Source organism: Vombatus ursinus, unplaced genomic scaffold (assembly GCF_900497805.2).
Source record: "Vombatus ursinus unplaced genomic scaffold, bare-nosed wombat genome assembly UNPS02014841.1, whole genome shotgun sequence".
NCBI classification, from domain to species: domain Eukaryota; kingdom Metazoa; phylum Chordata; class Mammalia; order Diprotodontia; family Vombatidae; genus Vombatus; species Vombatus ursinus.
Genome location: NW_020954619.1, coordinates 3416128 through 3440012, shown reverse-complemented (window position 1 = coordinate 3440012; position 23885 = coordinate 3416128). Strand labels below are relative to the sequence as shown.

At 35.2% G+C, this 23885-nt stretch overlaps 1 protein-coding gene across 3 annotated transcripts in view; it reads right to left on the bottom strand.

Annotated features, from left to right (window-relative positions):
- Window positions 1–23885, bottom strand: part of RALGAPA2 (Ral GTPase activating protein catalytic alpha subunit 2) — a 407209-nt gene that overhangs the window by 332878 nt on the left and 50446 nt on the right. For all 3 annotated transcript variants that reach the window (XR_003567134.1, XM_027840277.1, XM_027840278.1), the window contains exons 4-7: window positions 22302–22359; window positions 18220–18263; window positions 11042–11219; window positions 4850–4965 (exon numbers count right to left, since the gene is read on the bottom strand). Coding sequence is in view for 2 of the 3 variants with exons in the window: in XM_027840277.1 (XP_027696078.1) it covers window positions 4850–4965; window positions 11042–11219; window positions 18220–18263; window positions 22302–22359 (396 nt within the window). In the remaining variant the exon portion in view is untranslated. The remainder of the gene's footprint in view (window positions 1–4849; window positions 4966–11041; window positions 11220–18219; window positions 18264–22301; window positions 22360–23885) is intronic.

Sequence of the window (23885 nt, the reverse complement as noted above, 5' to 3'; positions counted from 1 at the left end):
AACTCGTCATCTTCTGGTGAACCCAGTTCCACACATCTACTCCAGCAAAAACCTAAAAACAATAGTACCATATATAATAATGATCAGGAGGTGGGAATGAGAACTATCAATAAGTGACCTGATCCGCCAAAAACTGAACAAAAAGTCAGCCAGAAGCCCAGAGGCCATGGAAGAGGAACAGCCATAAAAACTAGTGCCAGCATAGGCAAACACAACAAACCCTTCCTGGAGACAGACCAGAAACACCTAGAGCCTGGGAGGCAATGAATGCAGAAAGCTCCTGCAAGAAAGCTCCAAGATGGTGAGAAAACCACAGTGGGAATCTGGAAAGAGAAAGAGGAAGGAACCAGGCCAGTTACAGAGGGGCTGTGAGGTCTACACCCCTCTGTCCTGAGACCTCACAGAGGGCCCTGGACTTCTGAACTTCTAAGGTTCAGAATAGGGGTAACCAAGAGAAAGGGAGGTCAGTGGAGTACCACACAAAAGCACTGAAGGAAAAAAGCCTGGCCCTGGCAGAAAGCTCCCTGGCAAAAATAGGAGAGATAAGCAAACAAAAGACACTGCTAGCAATAAAGAATTATTACAGATCCAGAAATATACAAATATTTAATCTACAAGGAAAGAGTAACTCCCTAACAACTGCAAGGAGAGACTCAAAGGAAAAAAATTCATTTTCCACAAAGGGTACATAAAAATCTAGAAAAAAATATAGCAAGTGATTTTAAAAAATGAAATAAAAGTTCTAGAGAAAACAACTGGAAGAAAAATAAACAACTGAGAATAGGAAGTGAGAAACCTTTTCCAAGTAGTAGACTTCCTGAAAATAATTTCCATTTCTATTTCCAAATAACTCTATGAAACAATTTTTAAAATCAAAAGACTGAAAAAAAATAGAAGAAAATATAAGGTATCTGATATAAAAAATAACTCACTGAAAATCAGTGAGAGATACTCCTTAAATGATGGTTCTTAAATCAGCCAACTCTCCAAAAATTATGATTTTTGAAAATCTGTATATCAAGAAATGAAGTGAAAATTGCCCACATCTACTAGAACCAGAGGACAAGATGAAAATAAAAAAGATCTCAATAATGTCATAACCAAAATCCAGAACTTCTAAATTAAAAAACAAAACAAATATTACCAAGGAACTGAAATTGGGATCACAAAAGATTTGGAAGCTTCTACTATAAATGAGAGGAGATTTTGGAATATGATATTCCAAAAAGCAAAGGTTAATACACTTAGAACCAAGAGTTATTTACCCTGAAAATGAATATGATCCTCCTGGGGGAAAAACAGACATTTAATGAAATAGGGGATTTCTAAGCATTTGTGATAAAAAGATAAGAACTGAGTAGGTATTCTGAAATGCAACAAGAGTCAAGAGAAGCTTAGAAAGGTAAATTCATTTGGAAAATTGGAAGCCATTATAAAATGATGAAGTGCTAGCAATCTAATAGGAAGAGGAGAAACAAGTGCCCTGTAGAAAATTTAATGTCTTCAATGGGTATGAAGGGAGTTAAATAAGAAATTTCTTTTGATTTTTATTTTCTTTTGATTTTGATCTGAGTCTGAAGAGGAGACAGAAAAAATTGGGTAAAAGGAAGACACGAGAGTAGAAAGGAGAAAGAAGACAGAAGTTACTATTTTCATAAGTGGGATATGTGTGAAAGTTTAAAAACAGAGAGGAAGAGTTGAGGGGAATGATCATTAGAAGGACCTCATCATATCAAAACTGAACAAAGAAAGGTTGCACATGTGTAAGTATGCATGTACACATATACACCAACTACAGTATAAAAATATCAAACTCAACAGGGTCAGACAGAGATAGGGAGAGGTGGAGTTAAGTGGAAGATACTATCAGGAAGGGAAAAATCATAAGCAAAACAAACTCAAATGTCCAAGGATGGATCCTGAAGGAGAGACTAAAAGGGAAAAAACAAGAAGAAAACTGAGGAACGATATAAATGTAACAGAATATTACTGAGCTGTAAGAAAAGACTAAAGATGACTTCAGAAAAAACTGCAAAGCAAGAACTGATGCAGAGTGAAGGGAACAGAACCAGGAAAACAACTTATACAATGATAACAACATTGTAAAGAAAAACAAGTTTTAGACACTTAAAAACTCTGACCATTGGTTCAGATGACCACATTACCCAACTCCTGACAGACAGGCATAAAACTCAAGGTACGGAAAGACATATACATATTTGAATATGGCCACTATGTGAAATTGTTTTGCTTGACTCTGCTTATGTGTGACAAGATGGGGCTTTGGTTTTAAAATAATCAGATTCATTCTGTCTTTTATTAATTGATACTATTTACAAAATATTGATTTTGTCCTGTAACTTGCCTAAGTCATGACTTTTTTGTCTCTGAACTTAATTCAGAAATGTAGCCAGTCTGTATGTAATGAGTTAAGTTTAGAAATCCAATTCTCCTGTTAACCACTGTTCTATCCTTGTGTCAAGGAAATCGGTTACCCTTAAAGGATGCAGGTGGACATCAGGGAGACTAGTCTAGTATTTTTACACCACCAAGCTATCCTTCAAGGGTGTCTGGTTTGTAATCCAAAGAAGTCTGGTTTGCTATCTCTGTCCTTACAGATGCTGCTAAACTCAAACAATGAACATTTCTTAGCCACAGGAGGGAAGGAGGGAGTTGTTCCTAGCCCTCATTCCCAATTTCCATCCAATCAGATTTTCTTCCATTTATGATTCTTCCTTCCTATTTTCTGTACTCCCCAAAACTATAAAAAGTGCTATTAACCCCATAACTGGGTTTTAGCTTTGCTGGGGAAGCTGAGATCCTATTTACTGGTAAATTCATGCTTTACTAAGAAACTGATCATGCTCAGAACTTTGTGCCTTAGTTTACCATAATTGTTTTTAATTGCTACAGTTTGTTCTCTCCTTCTCCCTTCCCCCCCCCCCATTTTTCACTGGGGTGGAAGAGAGAAGGGAATAACAAAAATGATCAAGACAAGTAAGGGGAAAAGAGAAGGTGGAAGAAGGGATCACTGAAATTTTCTTTAAATGCATTTACGAAAATAGAAGAAAGTCAAAAAGGATGCAATGATAAAGCAGTTTTGAAAGTAATGAGTTGAATTTATTACATACTTTTTGAAAACAGGTAGTATGGAATAGAATCATGGTTTCATATTCAATTCTCTTTTTGTGTTCTACTTTGTATATGGATATGCTTGTAAATATTTTGGAGAATGTTTCTTAAGTTCAGAATAAAATATTAAATTAAAAATCTCACTGAAATTGCATGCCCTACTTAAATACAGTGATTGTATTGTAAAAATCAAACACTGATCTTATATTTTATATATGATTCCACTCTGTAATTGATTCTATTCTATGACCTTATTCTGTATTTTATAAGCCTTTTCTTTGTCTCTGAGTGAAGAATTTCATTAGTTCACAAGTTCAGTCTTCCTCTCACAAGTTAGATGCCAAAAGTTTAGTCTCCCTATTGATCATTTTTAATCAAAGAAAAATTCTGAGCTAAGTTTAGAAGTTCAATACTTTCATAAAACACTTTAATGCTAAGGGAATTGTTATCTCAGCACCACTTGAAAATCGCTTTGTGTCAAGGAAACTTTTTGTTCCTCATAACTTTTATTTCCTGAGAAACTCCATGACATCTGTGTGCTATCTAGGGCTTACAAAATCACCTGGCCCCATCTTAGCCCATCCTTGTCAATTAAAAGGGGGTCTTATCTCATTCCCAGGAGCCAGTGAGTCTGGCCCACTTTCAATAGCCTCAGGATGCAGCTGGGTCCCATAAATCAATAAAGCATTACTCTAAGACAGAGAGAGAGGTGGTCCTGGTCCCACATGTAGGTAAGCCCATGTTCCTTAATGTAACCAATCATAATTCCTCACCCCCATGATGCTGCTAACCCCTATAATCAATTGTATTATATCCTCACCTAGTCTGTTTTGTTCTTTGTTCTATGCTTATAAAAAGAAGTTGCATCACCCTCTCAGAATCTTTTGGCTAAGGCAGTCATTAGATCCACTTTATCACCAGGGTCAGGCCCTGCTAATAAACTGTTATCTTCCTTGGAAAATATGGGCTTCGGTCTACCTTTGTCTAATTTTACTTGCAACAGTATAAACTAGTTAATGTTTCCACTTATCTGACTTAATTTTTTTAATTCCCATTTTTAGTTTTCATAAATATTCAGTAGAAAGTCACTTTATTCTCTTGTTTAATCACATCTAAAGGAAAGAAACCTTGGCTTCATGAGGTCACAACTAAGACCATCATTCATACAACAGCTATGTATAGTATAACTGCAAGTACCAAAAAGGAACAATCAGCAGTTTCTTGTGTACTACTTCATACATCTAAAGCTATAAAATGATAGCAAATATCTGTTGTTATGTTATTTCTGATAGTTTTACTTGTAAATTTTAAGATGGGCTATATAGGAGGAAATATTATTCTAAAGAAGATAAAATTGCTAATGTAGCAAGAATTCGACAAATATTTGGAAACCCAGAGTTAACCATTTTCAAAAATCTACACCTTTAAATTCTAACTTAGTTACACATTATTTAGCCACCTGAGATCTTTGATTTGAATATGTTGGATAATATTTAAGCCAAATTTTTCATTTTGAAAAACTTATAGTGTTTTTACCATTTGTTGATGTGATTATATGAGGTTAATATTAAGACTGCTTCATTAGTCTTATGTGAATAATGATTAACTGAATTATGTGAATAACAATTAAGATCTGAGTATAAGAAAAAATAAAATTTTCTTTCTTTTCTACAGCTAAAATATACAAGTAGTCAATTGCACAGTATTTTGTTCTTACCTGAATAACCATATATCTCAATAATACTTGAAGAAAAAAGCAGGTTTGGTCCTCACCAATTTTTTCACCTGATACAGCTGGCACGAGTGGAGTTATTTCTTCAGGATGTATCTTTGCTAAAATGTGAATCATAATTAAATTTTATTAAAGCTAAATTTTAATAAGGTAACAGAAAGCAAGGAATCCAGAGTTATCAATAACAATTTTAAAAAATAAACTTCTAATCCTATGGCATATAGGATTATTTAAATGCCTTCCCAGTACAAAAACTTCTGCATCATCACTTCTATTCATCCATTCTTAATATTTCTAATTTTACTCAGGCAACCACATTTCGCAAAGACATTTCTTTCACCTTGAAAAAAGAAGAAACATCATCTATTGCTTTTTTATTTAAATTTTCAGGAGCTAATTGCCCACCCCCTAGACCTCTTTAGATGGTTCTAAACTGAAGGCCCTAATGACTAAGAAGGAATGCTGAAGAAGGGAGTAAAGTTTACATGAGAAGATGAATTTGATATGAATTCAATGTTCTGTCCTTAAGTAAATGTACCAGTAGCATGAATTATTTGTTCTTATAACAATCTCTTATAGATATTCTATGAACACTCCATTTTAATTGATCCCTAATACCCTACCATGATACCCAGACCTGATATAAGGGCAAGTGGGCCACAGTGGAGAATTACAAAGATGAAGTGGATGGAGAGGTCTCCAAATAATAGGACTTAGCTTAATGAAGCTTGACACCAGGTAAAGGCCCAGCATTGCAGCAAAGAGTCCCTCTAAACCAAAAAATGGCTTATAAAAAATATGCTTCTTTTAAGAACCTAGGGCCTGTTATGAAGCATTGGTTTCTTCAGCAAGCTAGGCCCTGAACACCAAAGGTCCTCTTCTAGGGCCACAAACTCACTATCCTTCCAACTCTCATGCCTATGTAGAAAATACTAACTTTAGATCTCTGATCAGCTTCAGATTTCCCTAAGCAAGCCTCAGTACTCTTCAGAAACACCACCAATATCAGTCTCACATATTACCAGGAACAGGCCTCTTAGAACCTCATCTCATACAGGGCAACTTGGTAGACACAAGATATCACAAGTTTCTCCTGATAACATAGCCCCCTTGGCTGTGCTTTCACTTATTTCCTTTTTTTTGCCTCAGTGGTTGAGGCAAAGAAGTTTAATGCTCCTCGCTCCCCATGGCCCCTTCCAGGTTTTCCTCCTACCTCCTACCTCCATCATTGTCCTCTTTTGACATCAATACAATCCTCATCTTCCAATCAAAATCCTAATAGTTGTTGACTAAAGATCTCCAGCACATTCTCTCTCCTTCCTCAAAGAGTTCAATACCTGGCTCACAGTATTTCTCTCCTTCCCAACTCATATCCTCATAAAGGGGGACTTCATCATAACACCCTAACCATCAGTTCCCCAACTTACTCTCTTCCCATGACCCACTCCTCTACCCCACCTCAACCACACACAAAGATGGCCATACTCTTGATCTTGCTGTCATCCACAAATTTACCACCTACATATTCAAGAATTCTGAAATCCCTTTAGCTGACCATAATCTATTGGTTTCTCTCTTTTCTAAAAAAATTTATTTTTAAAAAATTTATTTTATTTTCAATTCATGGAACAAAACAAGCATTTCCATAACACAGTACAATAAAAAAGATGATTACACATGAAACTGCAAATCTGCCATGTACAACTTGCTATTCCCTCCAAGTATATAACAAAGTTATCAGGTAAATTTCTTTTTTTTCCCTTTTTTTCTTCACTTCCCACCCCACCTATGTATGTGTTTGTGTATACATATATATTTATAAATTATTCTATACATACTTATATTTATCCTTTCTTTCTCTGGATGTATATAGTGTCTTTCTTCATATGTCCTTTGTTTTTAATTTGTGTATTTATAATAGTCAAAATGACTTAGTCACTCAAAGTCATTCATAAAACACTACTGCTGTTACTGTATACAATGTTCTCTTGGTTCTGCTCACTTCACTCTTCATCACTTCATACAAGTCTCTCCATGCGTTTCTAAGATCATTGAACTCATAATTTCTTATAACACAGTAGTATTACATCACAACTATATAACACAACTTGTTCAACCATTCCCCAATTGATGGGGATCCCTGGAATTTCTAGTTCTTTGCCGCTATAAAGAGACCCACTATAAACATCCATCCCATTCACATTTAAAGTTATAATTACAATTTCCTGCCATGTTATTTTTACTATTTTCTTTCTCATTCTCTCTTTTTACCCTATCCCTGTTACCTTGTCTTCTCCTTGCACCCTCCCACCACACCACTTCACCCAGTCCTCCAAAAGTCCCCCATCCACTCCCCCAACCCCCAATCTCAATCCATATACCCCTCCAAAAGTCCCCTCCCTCTTTCTTCCTTTATCAGATTTTTACTTTTTGTTCACATTATGACGTCTAATCTCTTGATCCCTCAGTTCTGTCCCAGGTCATCACCTTTTCACTATCAACTTTCTCCTCTTTTCCCTATCTTGATCTCTTGGTGAACCAGTTTAACTCTACCCTGTCCTCTTCTCTAAAGTTCCTGGCCCCCTTAAAATATCCTGACACTCTTCCTACCTACTAATGGTATATGCCCCACAGGGCTCTGTCCTGGGTCCTCTTTTCCCCTCTTCTTCTATAGTACTTCACTTTGTGATCTCATCAGCTCCCATGGATGATTCTCATCATAAACACAACCTGTCCAAAATGGAACTTAGGATCTTTCCCCCTTAACCCTCTCCCCTTCCCAACTTCACTATTTCTCTCAAGGGTACCACCATCCTCCTAGTCTTCCAGGCTTGCAATCTAGGTGTCATCCTTGACTCCTCAGTCTCTCTCACCCCCTCATATCCAAGCTGTTGCCAAGGGCTGTCAATTTCATCTCTGCAATCTCTCGAATACACCCCTCCTTCTCTCCTTTGAAACTACCAACACTCTAGTGCAGACCTCATCACCTCACATATAGACTTTTGAAATAGCCTGCTGGTGACTTTGCCTGCCTCAAGTATCTCCCTAACTCATCTGTCCTCCATTCAGCAACATTTCTTAAAATGCAGGGTTACTCATGTCACCCCATACTTAAATTCCAATGGCTTCCTATTAACTACAGGATCAAACACAAAATTGTCTGTTTGGGGTTCAAGGCCCTTCATAACCTAGCATCTGCCCCATATTTCCAATTTCCTTACAACTTATTCCTCACCATGTACTCTTCAATCCAATGACAATGGCTTCCTTGAGATTCTATAAACAATACACTTCATGTCTCAGTCCCAGGTATTTTTTCTGGCTGTCTTCCATGCTTGGAATGCTCTCCTTTCTCTTTTCTATCTCTTGTTTCTGGCTTCCTTCAAGTCTCAACTTAAATTCTACCTTCTACAGAAAACCTTTCCCAATAACTCTATAGCTTGTCTGTACATATTTGCTTCCTTGTTGTCTCCTTGATTAGATTGTGAGCTCCTTGAGAGCAAGCACTAGTTTTTGCCTCTTTTTGTATCTCCAGCACTTAGCACAGTGCCTGGCATGTAACAGGCACTTATAAATGTTGACTGACTGACTGATGAGCCAATCACAGTTTCGATCCCACCTCTACACCAAAGACTATTGCTATCTACATTCCCAGCCTTAACTTCTCTAAACTCCAGTCTCATTATTTCCAACTGCAATCTATATTTCTTTCTACCTAGATATCTTACTATACTTCAAGTTCAACAAATACAAAACCAAACTTATCATCTTTACCTCCCAAAATCTGTGGCATTCCGTAAATTCTCTATCACAGCCACACAGATTTGAAACCTTCAGACTAGTACAATGAACTGAATGTTTGACCATTCCCTATTCTTCATGCCTCCATACCCAATTAGTAGCCAAGATCTGTCTTACTACCCCTCTGTTTCTTTGTCTCTCTCCCTGCCCATCTTTCTCATTCCCACTCAAACCATCTAAGTCAAATTCTGACCCCTTTTTTTTGCCTGGAGTACTTTAAAAGATTCAACTGTTCCGCTTTTCCACAGCTTCTATCCTCCCTTATCCACCCTTGATACCACTGCCCAAGTAATCTTCCTAATACACTGCTTTGATCACACCAGTCCCCTGCTGAAAAATCTTTAATGGCTCCCTATTGTCTACCTAAAGGAAATATAAATCTATTTTATCCTAATGTTGAAGGTCCTCCAGGAGTAGTTTCAACCTTCTACTCATCTTCATTCATTTTACTAATCTAACTGTATGATATATCATGGCCTTATCCTACCTTCATCTGCTTCAATTCATATCCTTTTCTGTCCTTAAAATGGACTCCACTCCCATCTCCACCTAATGAAATTTCATCTCAGGCAATACTTCTATGAAGCCTCTTCCCATCCCCTAGTAGAAAATGCCATCTGTCTCCTCAAATTTCTAAAAGCATTTTGTTTGGTTCATTCTTTTGTACTTTTTCACATTATGCTCATATTAGAGACATTGAAAGACTTCACTAATCCACCATCCCCCATTAGACTGCAAGGATTTTTTGAGGGTAGGGATGGTGTGGTATTTTATCTTTGTATCCTCAGTACTTAAGCATAATACCTTACACATAGGAGTCATCTAATTAAGCTGTGATGAATTGAACTGAATTCCAATGTTCAATTTGACAGACAGTAGTGGGAGCAACAATACAGAATAGTTTAAGTCAGGAAATTCAATGCTGTTTAGCATCTACAAAAAAAATATTGCAGTTAAACTGTCCAAAACAAAAAAGCTATAATTTCTCCTTAACATACTTATAGTTTCATCCTGGGAACTATTCTCTATGTTTAAAAAAATAAGATATTGTTCACTCTGACAATGAATGAATGAAAAAGTATTTATTAAATGCTTTCTATGTGTAAAGCACTACACTAAACACATAAACTTATATATAACATTATATATATGACATATATTAACCTATACTGTGGCTGGTGAAAGATGAAATGCCTGAGAAAACAAAGGTTTGAGCTTCTAAGCAAATTGATATATTAAGCAATGCATGCTAGTTGCCCAATAAATCAGTTTCAGTCTTTCTTCAGCTTTAGTACTGGACCTTGAATACAAAGGGAAGCAAATTTTTATTCATTAAAAACAATGAAATAAAACCAATTAATTTTAAAAAATTAACCATGATGTAAAATTAGGTCATCTGATTTCTAACTGGAGGAAATATTAGGGACTTTCCAAAGTGGGAGAAGAACAGCAGACAGGTACAATTCTCTGAAATCAGAAAAAGAGGTGTCCCACTTCTCCCAAGTGTCTGTCTTCAATCAAAGGAATATGGAAACAGTAACTGACTAGTATGGAGCCAATTTTCATATAAGACATATAGGTTGCTTGAGATATATAACTGTGAGAAAATTCCTCACATTAATCTTAGATCTGAATGGGTTTCTGGTCAGCATAACATAGGTCCTTAGTTAAGGGTCTGTAAGCAGTAAGTAGAGGTAGTCCAGCTTCCTAACCACACAGGGCTAGGTTCAAATAATGAAATAAAGTTTTCTCATGATTCCCACAATATGCAATGCAAAAAAGTTTTCTCATAAGGCAGAAAGTGGAATAAACCCATAACTGAATGGAAAGGAAAATTTGCTAGCTCTAGAACTGAGTCATAAGATGGAGTCACTCAATTACCTCAATATAAAAGTATTATCTCTATATAAAAAAAAGGTATTGTTCACTCTGAATAAACTAATGAAAAGGCATTCATTAAATGCTTTCTATGTGTAAAGCATGACACTAAAGGCTGCGGATATAAACAGAAAAGTAGGACAGTCCCTTCTTTCAAGGAGCTCAAATTCTAATAGGGATGACAACTCATAAGTTTCAGCAGCAAGTTTAACGTAAAGGCCGAGTGGTCCTTAGGGTACAGTAACCAGCAGATGGCAATGCATCTTATTTAGTGTCATTTCTATTTATAATACCACAAGCATTTCTAATGTGGATGGTACCAAGGGTTTTGGTGGTGAAAACTTTCTTTTCTGGGTCTTCAGTAGCCATCTTTAATCCTTGCAGATTTTGTTGTAGAATCTATCTTTCACAAGAGAGACTTGCTCATGATTTATACTCACAAGTTAAATAAGTCCACAAATGTAAAGGATAATTTCAACATTCGGTAATGTTACTTACTATCAGATGAAAAAGGAGTAGGATTTATAAGTGTGTCAAGTGTACAGGGACCTCTTGATGACATAATTGCTGGAAATCCAGGTACAAGGCAGGCAAAAATTAGCACCTGCTCTTCTGCACAATTCGTCTGAAGTGCCTGAAGCCACAGAAGATACAGCCGGATTCCTTCACATCTTATCTAACAAACAACAAAAATATTTTCAGAAATTATTCTTCATGTAACATCATCATAGTTTTGCAATGAAAAATAAACTAAATGGAAACTATATAAAAACTAATACTATTGGTAACAAACAAGTACTACTTAGAAATAAAGCATGCTGGCAAATTCCCTTGATCACTTCCTAATGGCAAAAATAAGCCATCTCTCTCCACCGCCCCCATCAAAATTATATCTTGTTTAACCTAAAAGTATGTATTTGAGTTAAACTATAGATGTATATGATACTCAGAGAATTCACATTTCAAAAAAAAAAGGAAGCTACAACAAAAACCTAACCAATCAAGAGCTGGAAAACTCTCTAATTTCCCTATTCTGCTCTCTTTATTTAATTCCTTCTTGCTTGCCACTGTATTCTGAGGATGGATTTATAAAATCCACAGTTTATGAATTATGGATAGTTAATGGATAGTTTATAAAATCCCTGGGATTTATAAGATCTTTCTCCATTTCTACTTTCTAATGGACACAAATTTAAGTAGAATTATAATAAAAATCAGAGTTGAATAGGCAGATATAACAGTTTCTATTTATATGGTACTCTGCAGTTATAATACATCCACTATTTCATCCTCACCATAACCTTATACGTTAGACAGTAGAAATATTTTTATTTTACAGATAAGGAAACAGTGACCCAAAAAATTATAATGGTTTGTCCAAAGTCACACAATTATGGGTAACAGAGAAGTAAGTACAAATGATTCAAGTCCAGTGTTTTTTCTACTACTGAACAACTTATCTGCTGCTTTTAACATTACTAACTATTGAAGCAGCTAGGTGGCGCAATGGATAGAGCACTGGCCCTGGATTCCGGAGGACCTGAGTTCAAATCCGCCCTCAGACACATAACATTTACTAGCTGTGTGACCATGAGCAAGTCACTTAACCCCATTGACTAGCCAAAAAAACAAAACAAAAAAACATTGCTAATTATCCCCTTCTCCTAGATACTCTCTCTTCTCTAGATTTCGTGACACTGTTTGACTCCTTACTCTCTTTCTTCCACTTATCCAATCAGTTGCCAAAACTTGCAATTTCTATCTTTACTACATCTCTCACATCAGATCACTTTTCTCCACTTACAAAGTTACCATCTAAGCACAGGCTTTCACCACCTCTCTCCTAGATAATTCAACAGCCTTCCTCTGCCTCTAGCCTCTCCCTACTGCAGTGCATCCTCTCTCTACACTTCTGCCAAAGGGATTTTCCTTAAAAACAGATCTTGCCTGTGTAATTCCCCTACTCAGCCAGTTCTAGTTACTTCCTATTGCTTCTAGGATCAAATCTAAACTCCTCTGCTCGGCTTTTAAAGCCCTTCAGATTCTGGCCACTGTCTTTCCAACACAAGGGAATTCATTCCTCCTCCCATACTCAGCAATCCAATCAAACTGGCTTTCTCTCCATGTCTCACACACAGCATTCCATCTCTTATCTCTTTGCCTGTATATCTACATGCATTCTCTCCTTATCTCTATCTCCATAGTTTCTCTCTTCCTTTAACATGCAGCTTAAACACTATTGTCTACATAAAACTTTTCTGGATTCCCACAACTACCTTGTATTTAACTACGTTGTACTATATGTATACTATATATTCATTAACATTAGATTTTTGCTACATAAATATGTATTTACATATATATGGATGTATATGCATTTCAGTTACTGTTTGTCTACCCTTCAGAATGAAAGCTCATTATGAGTAGGCACCATTTCATTCTTTGGTTCATTCATTCATTCAGTCACTGGTTCTCCAGTGACTAGCACAGTACCTGGCACAGGAAAAGAACTATAACCACTCAAAGGATTTTGGCCTGTCCATTCACATAGGAAAGATTAAGTGGATGAAAAATTTCTACCGCTCAAAATTCAGCATGCATTTTAGTAAGCACCTTATTTTCAAAACTATGTATATCTTGAAACGACAGTACAAGTGGACAATAAACAAGCTGAGTCCAGAATTGAACAAGAGAAGACCAGTCTAGATTGCTTTTGTAAAAACTCAAATCTCTTTTACTGACCCCAATTTTCCCATGAAAACAAAGGTTCATTTTTTCAATACTAACATTTTATTGATATTGCTATACTACTGTGAGACACATTATGTAACTGCCTCCAAAGAATTAAACATAAGCACTACACAGAAGACAATGAAGAGGTAAATAGAAGATGTGAACAAGACGCAACATATAACCAAAGTGGAACTCTGAAGAACAGGAATAAAAGACATTATCAAGAAATTATATGATAGGAAGAGAAGATGAGGTGATCACATGGCAAGAACAAAGGTTGAAATTTGGATAAACGAAGTATATAAATATTACCCTCAGGAAGTCAGAAGAATGCAGAGAAGGACTGCAACGTGTTGTGTGGACTCTGTGTGGTGAAGTTTTGAGAGGATACAATAAACAAGAGTCCCACAGAATATATATGTATGTATGGGTAACAATCCAAATGGTTGAAGGGAATTCCCAAATCATTGAGATCACATATCCATTTGAGTCAAGTTACATCAAGTCAATAAGCATTTATTAAGCACCTATCAAGTACCAGGTACTGTACTAAAAACTGGGGATATAAAGAAAGGTAAAAACAGGCTCTGCCCTCAAGACACTGACAATCTAATGGGGAAGACAACATGTAAAAAGCTATGTACAAACAAGATATACACAGGATAAACTGAAGATTATCTCAGAAGGAAGGCACTAGCATTAACTTCCTTCTGTTTCTATTTAAAAAATAGATATGTTAAGGATAAAAAGTCAGACTGACAATTACATTTAACTTACCCTGATTACTATAGTTCCTGAAAACCCATAGCTTAAAAGATACAAAACCATTAAATCCCACTGATGTGTTCTGCCACACTTTTCCCACTTTTGTTTTTCACTGATGCTGGGTCTCCTTCTGTCATTTACATGAGGATTATGAAGCTCACCCACTTTTTGTCAGTACAATACTGCCCAAACCTAGAGCCAGCCAGCAAAATCTGGACAGGATTTTGAGACTCTTTATCTGAAAGATATTCTTTCACTAATACAAACAAACCAACTACAACAATGACATAACAGAGATACTGGAAAAGAGGAGGATCACAGGATGGGAAAGAAATCAGCAATAATAAGAGCCCTGGAAAGAAAAGAGTACTTCCAAATTTATAAGAATACAAGTCATTCCCCAATTGATAAATGGTCAAAGGATATGAACAGGCAGTTTTCAGATGAAGAAATTAAAGCCATCTATACTCAAATGAAAAAATGCTCTAAATCACTATTGATTAGAGAAATGCAAATCAAAACAACTCTGAGGTACCACATCACACCTATCAGATTGGCCAACATGACAAAACAGGAAAATGAAAAATGTTGGAGAAGATGTGGGAAAATTGGAACACTCATGCATTGTTGGTGGAGTTGTGAAATGATCCAACTATTTTGGAGAGCAGTTTGGAACTATGCCCAAAGGGCTATAAAAATGTGCATACCCTTTGACCTAACAATAGCACTTCTAGGGCTGTATCCCAAAGAGATCATAAAAATGGGAAAAGGACCCACATATACAAAAATATTTATAGCAGTTCTTTTTGTGGTGGCAAAGAATTGGAAATTGAGGGTATGCCCATCAATTGGGTTATTCATATAACCACAAGTTATGGTATATAAATGTAATGGAATACTATTGTGCTATAAAAAATGATGAGCAAGCAGACTTCAGAAAAACCTGGAAAGACTTGTATGGACTGATGCTGAGTGAAATGAGCAGAACCAGGAGAATGTTGTACACAGTAACAGCCATGTTGTGTGATGACACAATGTTGATAGACTTAGCCCTTCTCAGTAATGCAAGGATCTAAGACATCTCCAAAGGTCTCATGATGGAAAATGCTATCTATATCCAAAAAAAGAATTATGGAGTTTGAATGCAGATTGAAGCGTACTATTTGCTATTTTTTTCTTCTGTTTTGTTTTAGTCCCTCTTTCTGGTGGTTCCTCTTATTGGTTCTAATTCTTCCTTACAATATGACTAATATGAAAATATATTTAATAAGAATGTATATATATAGCCTATATCGACTGCGTGCCATCTTGGGGAGGGAGAGGGAGAAAATTTAAAACTCAAAAGCTTATGGAAGTGATTGTTGATAAATCAACATAAATTAATAAAAAAAATTTTAAAAAAGAAAAGTGTACTTCAGGGGGAAAAAATAAACAGCCCAGATTCGAGTCAAGATAAAATAAATTCATATACTGAATTACTTGACAAAATGGAAGTTTTAATTTTTTAAAATAAGGTTATCTTCAATATTTAAGAGATATTAAACATAACATATACTAATTGTATAAGATTTTAAGAAAGCCTTCTCTTTATATCATCCATAATGAATTTAGAAAAATTAACATGTCAAGTTTTAAGCTGCTGCAACTTTTTAAAATGATTAGCTATATGTGAATTACCCTCAGTAAAATGCTAGTCCAAAAGTAAGTGAATACCACTAAATAAGTTTCTAGACCATATTCTGGGACTTCATCAATTGGTATATCCTCTTAAAACAAATTCATTTTATTATAAGCCTAAGAAAAGCATCATCTAGAAGGTAAATCTGCTTCAAAGTAACCAAGTGTTCCAAAGCTTCTATTCAGTTTGTCCGTAATACCACCCTCCTTTATTAGTTTATGGATAAAGGTCTTTAACAAGAGAATTACTGCATTATAAAACCTAAGAATCCAAGAATTTAGTGTAAAAAGGAATCACAGACTTCATCTCATCTAAATGCTCATTTGAGACAAGAAAACTGAGTTTCTAAGAGTTTAAGAGAGTTGACACACAGGGACAAAATATGAACTAAAACCCAGGTCTCTCAGCTCCCAAAATCCAATACTATTTCTACTACACTCAATAAACTAAAGCATAGATCATCATAAAAATTTTTCTATGAAATAAAAACATTAATGTTCTTTTTCAAATTTTATTGATTAGCAATATACCAAATTAAAATCATATTTTAAAAAGTTAGTTGAAACAATTAATGCTTTTAGCAAAGTAATAGGATATAAAGTAAGTCCACATAAATCATCAGCTTCCTATACGCTACAAACAAAACTCTGCAAGAAGAGACAGTATAAAATACCCCATTTAAAATAACTAGACAGTATGAAACACCTGGGAGTATACCCACCAAAACAAACCCTGCAACTATATAAACAAAATTATTATTTTTTATATAAATAAAATCTGATTTAAATAACTAGAGAAATATTAATTGTTCATGAGTAGGCAGGGCCAATATGATAAAAATGAAAATTTTACCCAAACTAATTTATATATTCAGCACTATCCTAATTAAATTACCAAAAAAATTCTTTTACTGAATTAGAAAAAAACGATAAAATTCATTTGGAAAAACATAAAGTCAAGAATATCAAAGGAAATAATGAAAAAAATGTAAAGGAAGGAGGTTTAGCAGTAACAGATCTTACTCTATATTATAAGGCAGTAATTATCAAAACTATCTGGCACCAGCTAAGAAAAGGTTGATCAATGGAACAGACTAGACATACAATTTATAGCAATTAATAAACATAATAAGCTTGTATCTGACAAATGTAAAGACTTAAGATTTGGGGATTAAGAACTCATTATTTGGTTAAAAAAATTGTTGGGAAAACTGGGAAGCAATATGGCAGAAACTAGGCACAGAACAATATCTTCCCATTTACCAAGATAAGGTCAAAATGGATACATGACCTAGATATAAAGAGAGATATTAAAAGAAAATTAGAAGAACATGGAACATATTACTTATCAGACTTATGAGTAGGTGAACAATTTATGAATAAACAAGAGATAGAGAGCAAAGTTGTGGGTAAAATGGATAATTTCAATTATGTTAAATTAGAAAAAGGTTTTGTACAAATAAAACAAAAGTAACCAAGATCAGAAGGAATGCAGAAAATTGGGGGGAAATTTTTATAGACAGTTTATCAGATAAAAGTTTATCTAAAATATATAAAGAACTTGGTAAAATCTATAAGAATACAAGTCATTCCTCCACTGACTAGTGGTCAAAGGATATGAACAGGCAGTTTTTAATGAAGAAATCAAAACAATTTATTGTTATAAGAAAAAATGCTCTAAATCCTTATTGATTAGAGAAATGCAAATTAAAACAACCTTGAGATATCATTTCACACCCACCATGTTGGCTAAAATGATAGAAGGGGAAAGTGATAAATCCTGGAGGGTATGTGGAAAAATTAGGACACCAATTCATTATTGGTGGAATTGTGAACTGATCCAACCACTGTGGAGAGAAATCTGGAATTATGCTCAAAGACTTAGCAAACTACGTTTGACCCAGCAATACCACAACTTGATCTATTTCCAAAGATGATTAGGGAAAAAGGAAAAGAATCTACATGTTCTAAAATGTTTACAGCAGCTCTCTTTGCAGTGGCAAAGAATTGGAAATTACAGGGATGCTCATCAATTGGGGAATGGCTGTACAAGTTGTGGGAGATGATTGTGATAGGATGCTGTGCTATAAGAAATGATGAGCTCAATGATTTTAGGAAAACATGGAAAGATTTGCACAAAATAATTAAGAGAGAAATAAGCACAGCCAAAAGAACACTGTATACAGTAACAGCAATATTGTTTTAAGAATGACTATAAGCAAGTGTTATTATTACTATTACAAATTTATAATATTATGAATATTACAAATGTTGTGTATTTGAAAGGAAAAACAAGTTGTGCATAGTAGATTTGCAGTTGCATGTGTAATCATCTTTTTTACTGTACTGTTATGGAAATGCTTGCTTTATTCTATAAATTAAAATTGTTTTAATTAAAATAAAAATAAAATCATATTTTAGGTGAAATTTTTAAAAACTGTCGCTTCAGAGCACTGATGACGTGAAAAGTTTGAGATTCTGCTTCCATCTGAGATAAGTACCTTAACAGAATTTCCAGTGTGCAAAAGCTTCTTTAGAGTCGATCCTAAAATGAAAAAAGATGCATTTATAATGGAGGAATTCACATATAAAGTCAATATCTTCTAGCAATAATTTAAATATTTAAAATGAAAAAAGTAATAGCCTTTTTAAAAAGTTCTAGACCTAATAAGTAAGTAATGAAAGAAAAAAAGTTTGATTCACACTCAACCAAAGATAAAAGTTAATATTAAAAAATGGAAGTGACCTTCAGAGATGAATACCTGTTATAGACAGAGAGACCTTTTAAGATAATTCCATTTTAATTATGTAAATTGTCAAAAGCCTTTCCTGAGGTCCAAAAGCATTTGATACTATAGGAATCTATTTAACCACGTTGGATTTTATGTAGTACTTATCTCTTATCATGCATAAAAATGAATGATATATAAATCTCCAAAGGTAAAAACATGAATTAATTTTCAAAGTCAACTAATGTTCACTTAGAACCAATTTAAAAATATTAAAACTTGTGAGCTACTTTGCTAGCATCAGCACCCACAATTGTGGGCCGCGCTATATTAATAAATTGTATAACACAGCATCTTGGTGACGAACACTGAAACTTACAGGCAGTTGCACCAATAAAATGAAGTAGCCCTTTGTGCTACATCCCACTAACAATGGAAAAAAATCCTCCTGGTCATAATCAACCAAAGATACTGGTGATATAAAAACAAAAAATGGATCTCTGTCTGTCCTCAAGAGGAGCCATACATATTTAAGGATATAGAGAAATAAACACACAGTCATTTTGGGAGAGAAGGCAGCTTGGGAGGATCATGTAAGATGGAGACTGAGATGAATCTTAAAGGTAGGGATTCTGTAAGGCTGAAAAGAAGAGGGAATGCATTATAGGTATGGGGGGCTTACTGCATTTTTATAACTGTGTCCCTAGTTTTTAACACAGTGCCTGATATAGAATAAGCACTTTAATGCTCTTTCATTGATACTGCTTTAAGGCTTTTAAGACAATTATATATGGTGTTATATCATTTATTACTTTCCATGGATACCAGACACATCTCATGGACTTGATAAGTACCATGAGGTTCACTAACCATATCTTATAATCCTAGTATATAGAGCAAAATGTCATAAAGTAGATGCCCAATATATAGTCAATTAAATCTAATTGGCTAAGTCAATTTTATGTACTTCTCATTAACTATCTTTTTTATAAAATCCCTCAAGTTAGGGAAAAAAGCTTTATTTTCAACATATTTTAGTGAAAAACAATGTAATACAAATAGAAGGCAAATTGTTATGGTGGAAAGAGCACTGGATCAGTATTCAGAGGACTTGGGTTTCTCTCTTGTCTATACTACATGTATGACTATGGGCAAGTCACAATGCCTCTGGGCCTCAGGTCTTTCATCCTTAAAATAAAGAGAATGGAGTAGATAAGAGTAGATAAGAAAGTTGTGGGCTAAGAATCTAGCAAGCATGGCACCCCCATAAAACAAAAAGAGTTAGAGAATGGTCCCCAGATTACTGGGTGGAGTCCTTGTGGAAAATTATTTTTTTTTTTAGGCAATTGGGGTTAAGTGACTTGCCCAGGGTCACACAGCTAGTAAGTGTCAAGTGTTTGGTCTGAGGCCAGATTTGAACTCAGGTCCTCCTGACTTCAGGGCCCATGCTCTAGCCACTGCACCACCTAGCTGCCCCCTTGTGGAAAATTAATGGGAAGACATGGACAAGTACCACAGGATTAAAGGAAAGAACAAGATCAATTTTTTTAATGCACGTTTTAAAACAACGGTCAAATTTCATAGTGTTAATTGGTAATTCTTTGAGTTTATAGGAAGTTTTTAAAGAATTCCAATTATCTCTTTTTATTTCTGTCGTGGCTAACAGTAGTTCACTGAATTCTTGGATTAATATCAGAATATTTTGTGCAATATATTTTCCTTTTCCTCTAAAACATAACTACAGATAGTTTCCAATTTCGCTATTTGAAATTCCACTACTTAGTTCATTCAATATAACTTACTTATAATCACTATTTCAGTTTTTTCTTACTGTTACTTGTCCTGTTCCCCGTTTTAACAATGTAATAGCTACTTAGTGGCAAAACTAATAGCTAGCATTTATATTGTTCCTACTATGTTCCAGGAACTATATGAAGTGCTTTACAAATAGTGTCTCATTCAATTTTCTCAACACTGGGATATAAGTGCTATCATTATCCCCATTTTACAGTTGAGGGAACTAAGCCAAACAGAGATTAAGTAACTTGCCCAGGATCACACAACTATGAGGCAGGATTTGAACTTGGGTCCAGACTAGAGACCAGTGCTCTATGCACTGCATCACCTAATTCCCAAAACCATTTGATTTTGAATGGACTTCATGTTCCACGAAAACTCAAGAGAAAAAGGCTCTCAAAGTGTATGTGCATTTATGTATTCCTCTGCGTGTGTGTACATAAAGCTGTTTTTAAGGAGACTCTGGGACATATACAACATATTCAACATGACCCTCTTTAATTAAATGTCTGACTATTAGATAGATTGTAGTTCAGTGTTGCAATTCCATTTGCTAAAAGTATTATACTATACAACCACCATAAAACACCCTCCCCCAAAAAGTCTATGTAGGATGAAATTAAGTAGATATATATAAACTCCCAGGGTAATGGCAACTGATCCTGCAGATTATTACTGAAGATTATATTTAGTGAAGATGAAAATATTACACTTATCTCTCATTCTAATCTATCCCTGGTTTATGGACCCAAAGCCTACAAGGAATGTCACAAGTCTCTATGATGCTTCCTTTGGGCTATACTTTGCACTGGAATTTGAATGAAGAGAATAATTTCAAGAAGTGAGGCTAAGGAGAAGAATGTGTTTCAGGCATGGGAGCCAGTTATGTGTTTTGTGTGCTTAATGTTAAAATTCATTTCTCAATTTTGGTATAACTAAATACTACATAGTAACCTATGGCAAGTACGTACTAACTTACTGGAGCATATATATAACCACATATATTCACTTTATTTAGAGGATGCAACATGACAGATACTATTACTATTGCAAAAATTTTAAAAACTTTTTAAAAGCCCAGCATGTTTTATACTATGTAATAGGCCATTAAATGCTACATTTATCTATGTAAAAATCTATCGCTTCCTTGCATAGTTTAAAAATAAGTATACGAGAGTTATCTGGAGTGTATCATCATTGTGTCAAAGCACTTAGACCATTAACTAAACAAATAACTTCAGTCCTACAACTGAAAAATCCCAGACATTGCAGCAAAGGAAAAGGCTTTTAGAAAGGTGAGAAGCCTTTATTAAATATGCCCATGTAATAGTCCATTTTATTAACAAAATGACATTTTACTACTTGTAGCCCAAAGTTCTAATATTGACATACCTCCCTTCTTCACATATTACTTTGTTTTTTCCTATAATCTTTACTAATAGTTATATCTCATATTATTAAAATTATAAATTCAACAGTTTAGAAGCTAAGTTACTATAAACTCGTAAAAGTGGCTTAAATAAGAGGCAGTGGTAACTTTCTTCTTATCAAGCGAAATAAGGCCTGTGTTTGTCTCAATTTCTTCATCTGTAAAATGGGGATAATAATAGCACCTACTTCCCAGGGTTCTATGTTGTGAGGATCAAACAACAGTCATTGTAAAGTGCTCAGCATAGAGTGTGCCACATGATAAGTGCTATCCCAATGTTAGCTATTATTATTGTTATAATTATTATTATCATCAAGTTCATTCATTGCCACCATATCTCAAAGTATTTGAGTGTGTGCAGGTTGGTGAAGGAAGGAGTAATATTTTTTACAAGGAATTACGGATTTACAACTTGTCCAAAGAAAGTATTTTAGGAAAAGGGATAACTATTTCTAAAACTCTCTGGAATCCAAAAAACCACTTGTCTTGAACTTCTACCTGTAGGATAAGTAAGCTACTTTTAAGACTATTCCTCAGTATGAGTAAGTTCTCTTGATCAAACTAATTTGAACATTTAGCAGTAGGAAGAAATATGTAGCATTAGAAATTTCTAAAACTATAATCTTACCTATACTGTGATAATGCCATCGAAAGAAAATCCTTTCAGGTAGTAGCTGCAAGATCTTCTGCATAAAACAAAAATATTAGTTATTTTATAAGATATCATAAGAAACCAGGTAACAAAAACAATTACACAAACTAACTATAGGTTAACTATAAAGTTGTAAAATGATATTAAAGAAAATAGTATTTCTAATCAAGGAAGTTTTTTCTCCTATTTAAAAAGTAAACTTGATCCCTCATCAAGGATCATAGATCAACCTCACCTCAGATGCACACTTGAATGGTCATATCCTTGATCTTACCATCATTACCCTGAAGCGTTCCACTTCTCCATTCATGAATTCTGAACTTCCCTTATCTGATCAGAATAGGTTGTCATTCTATTCTCCCTCTGCCCTGCAACCCAAACCTTGTTCTTCATCCTCACTGTGATTTCCCCAAACACTCCCATTCTGTCTCCTTAACTGAATCTTCCTCCAGATCACAACATCCTCTAACCAAAGAAGTCCCTCAGGGATCTATCCTGGGCTCTCTTCTCCTTCTGTACTATACTTCACTTGGTGATCTCCTCAGCTGTCATGGATTTAACTACTGTCATTCTATGCTGATGACTCTCAAATCTACTTATCCTGCTTCTAATCTATCTGCTGACTTCCAGTCTTGCATCTTCAACTGCCTTTCACATATCTTGAACTAGTCTAATCCAGTAAACATCTTAAATTCAATATGTCCAAAACAGAACTCATTATTTCTTCCCCAAAACCTCTTCATACCTTCCCTATTTCTGTAGAGGGCAACACCATCCTCCTAATTCCTCAGACTTGTAACCTGTGAGTCATTCTGGATTCCTCATTATCCCTCATTCCCCGAGCCAATCTGTTGCCAAGGCCTGTTGATTTCACCTTTGCAGCATCTCTCAAATACACCCCCTTCTCTCGTTTGACCCTGCCATCACTCTAGTACAGGCACCTCATCACCTCAAACCCGGACTATTCTAACAGCCTTCTGGTAGGTCTGCCTGCCTCAAGTCTCTCCCCACTACAATCCATCCTCCATTCAGCAACTAAAGTGACTTTTCTAAAGCCCAGGTCTGAACATGTCACCTTCCCCTCCACACACACATACCCTACTCCATAAACTCCAGTGCTGTTCTATTGCCTCTAGAATCAAATATAAAATGCTCTGTTTGGCATTCAAAGCCATCTACAATCAATGTCTCCACTTCATTTCTCCTAACTCTCTTCTTAACTCTCTATAGTCTGTATTCTGATTTTATGTGATTCAGTTGAAACTGCTTTCTTCAAAGTTGCCAGTGATCTTTTAACTGCCAAATCTAATGGTCTTTTCTCAATCCTCATCCTTCCTGAACTCTCTGTAGCCTAGACTCTGTTGATCACCTTGAAACTCTCTTCCCTTCGCCTTCTCCTCCCACATGACTGCTCCAATCCTTTGCTGAATATTCATCCAAATCATACTTTGTTTATATTGGGAGGAAACATGGTAAGTTGAATAGATGCTATTCTTGGAGTCAGAAAGAGGAGCATTCAAGTACTAGCTCTGACACAGGTTGACTATGGAGCCTAGTAGT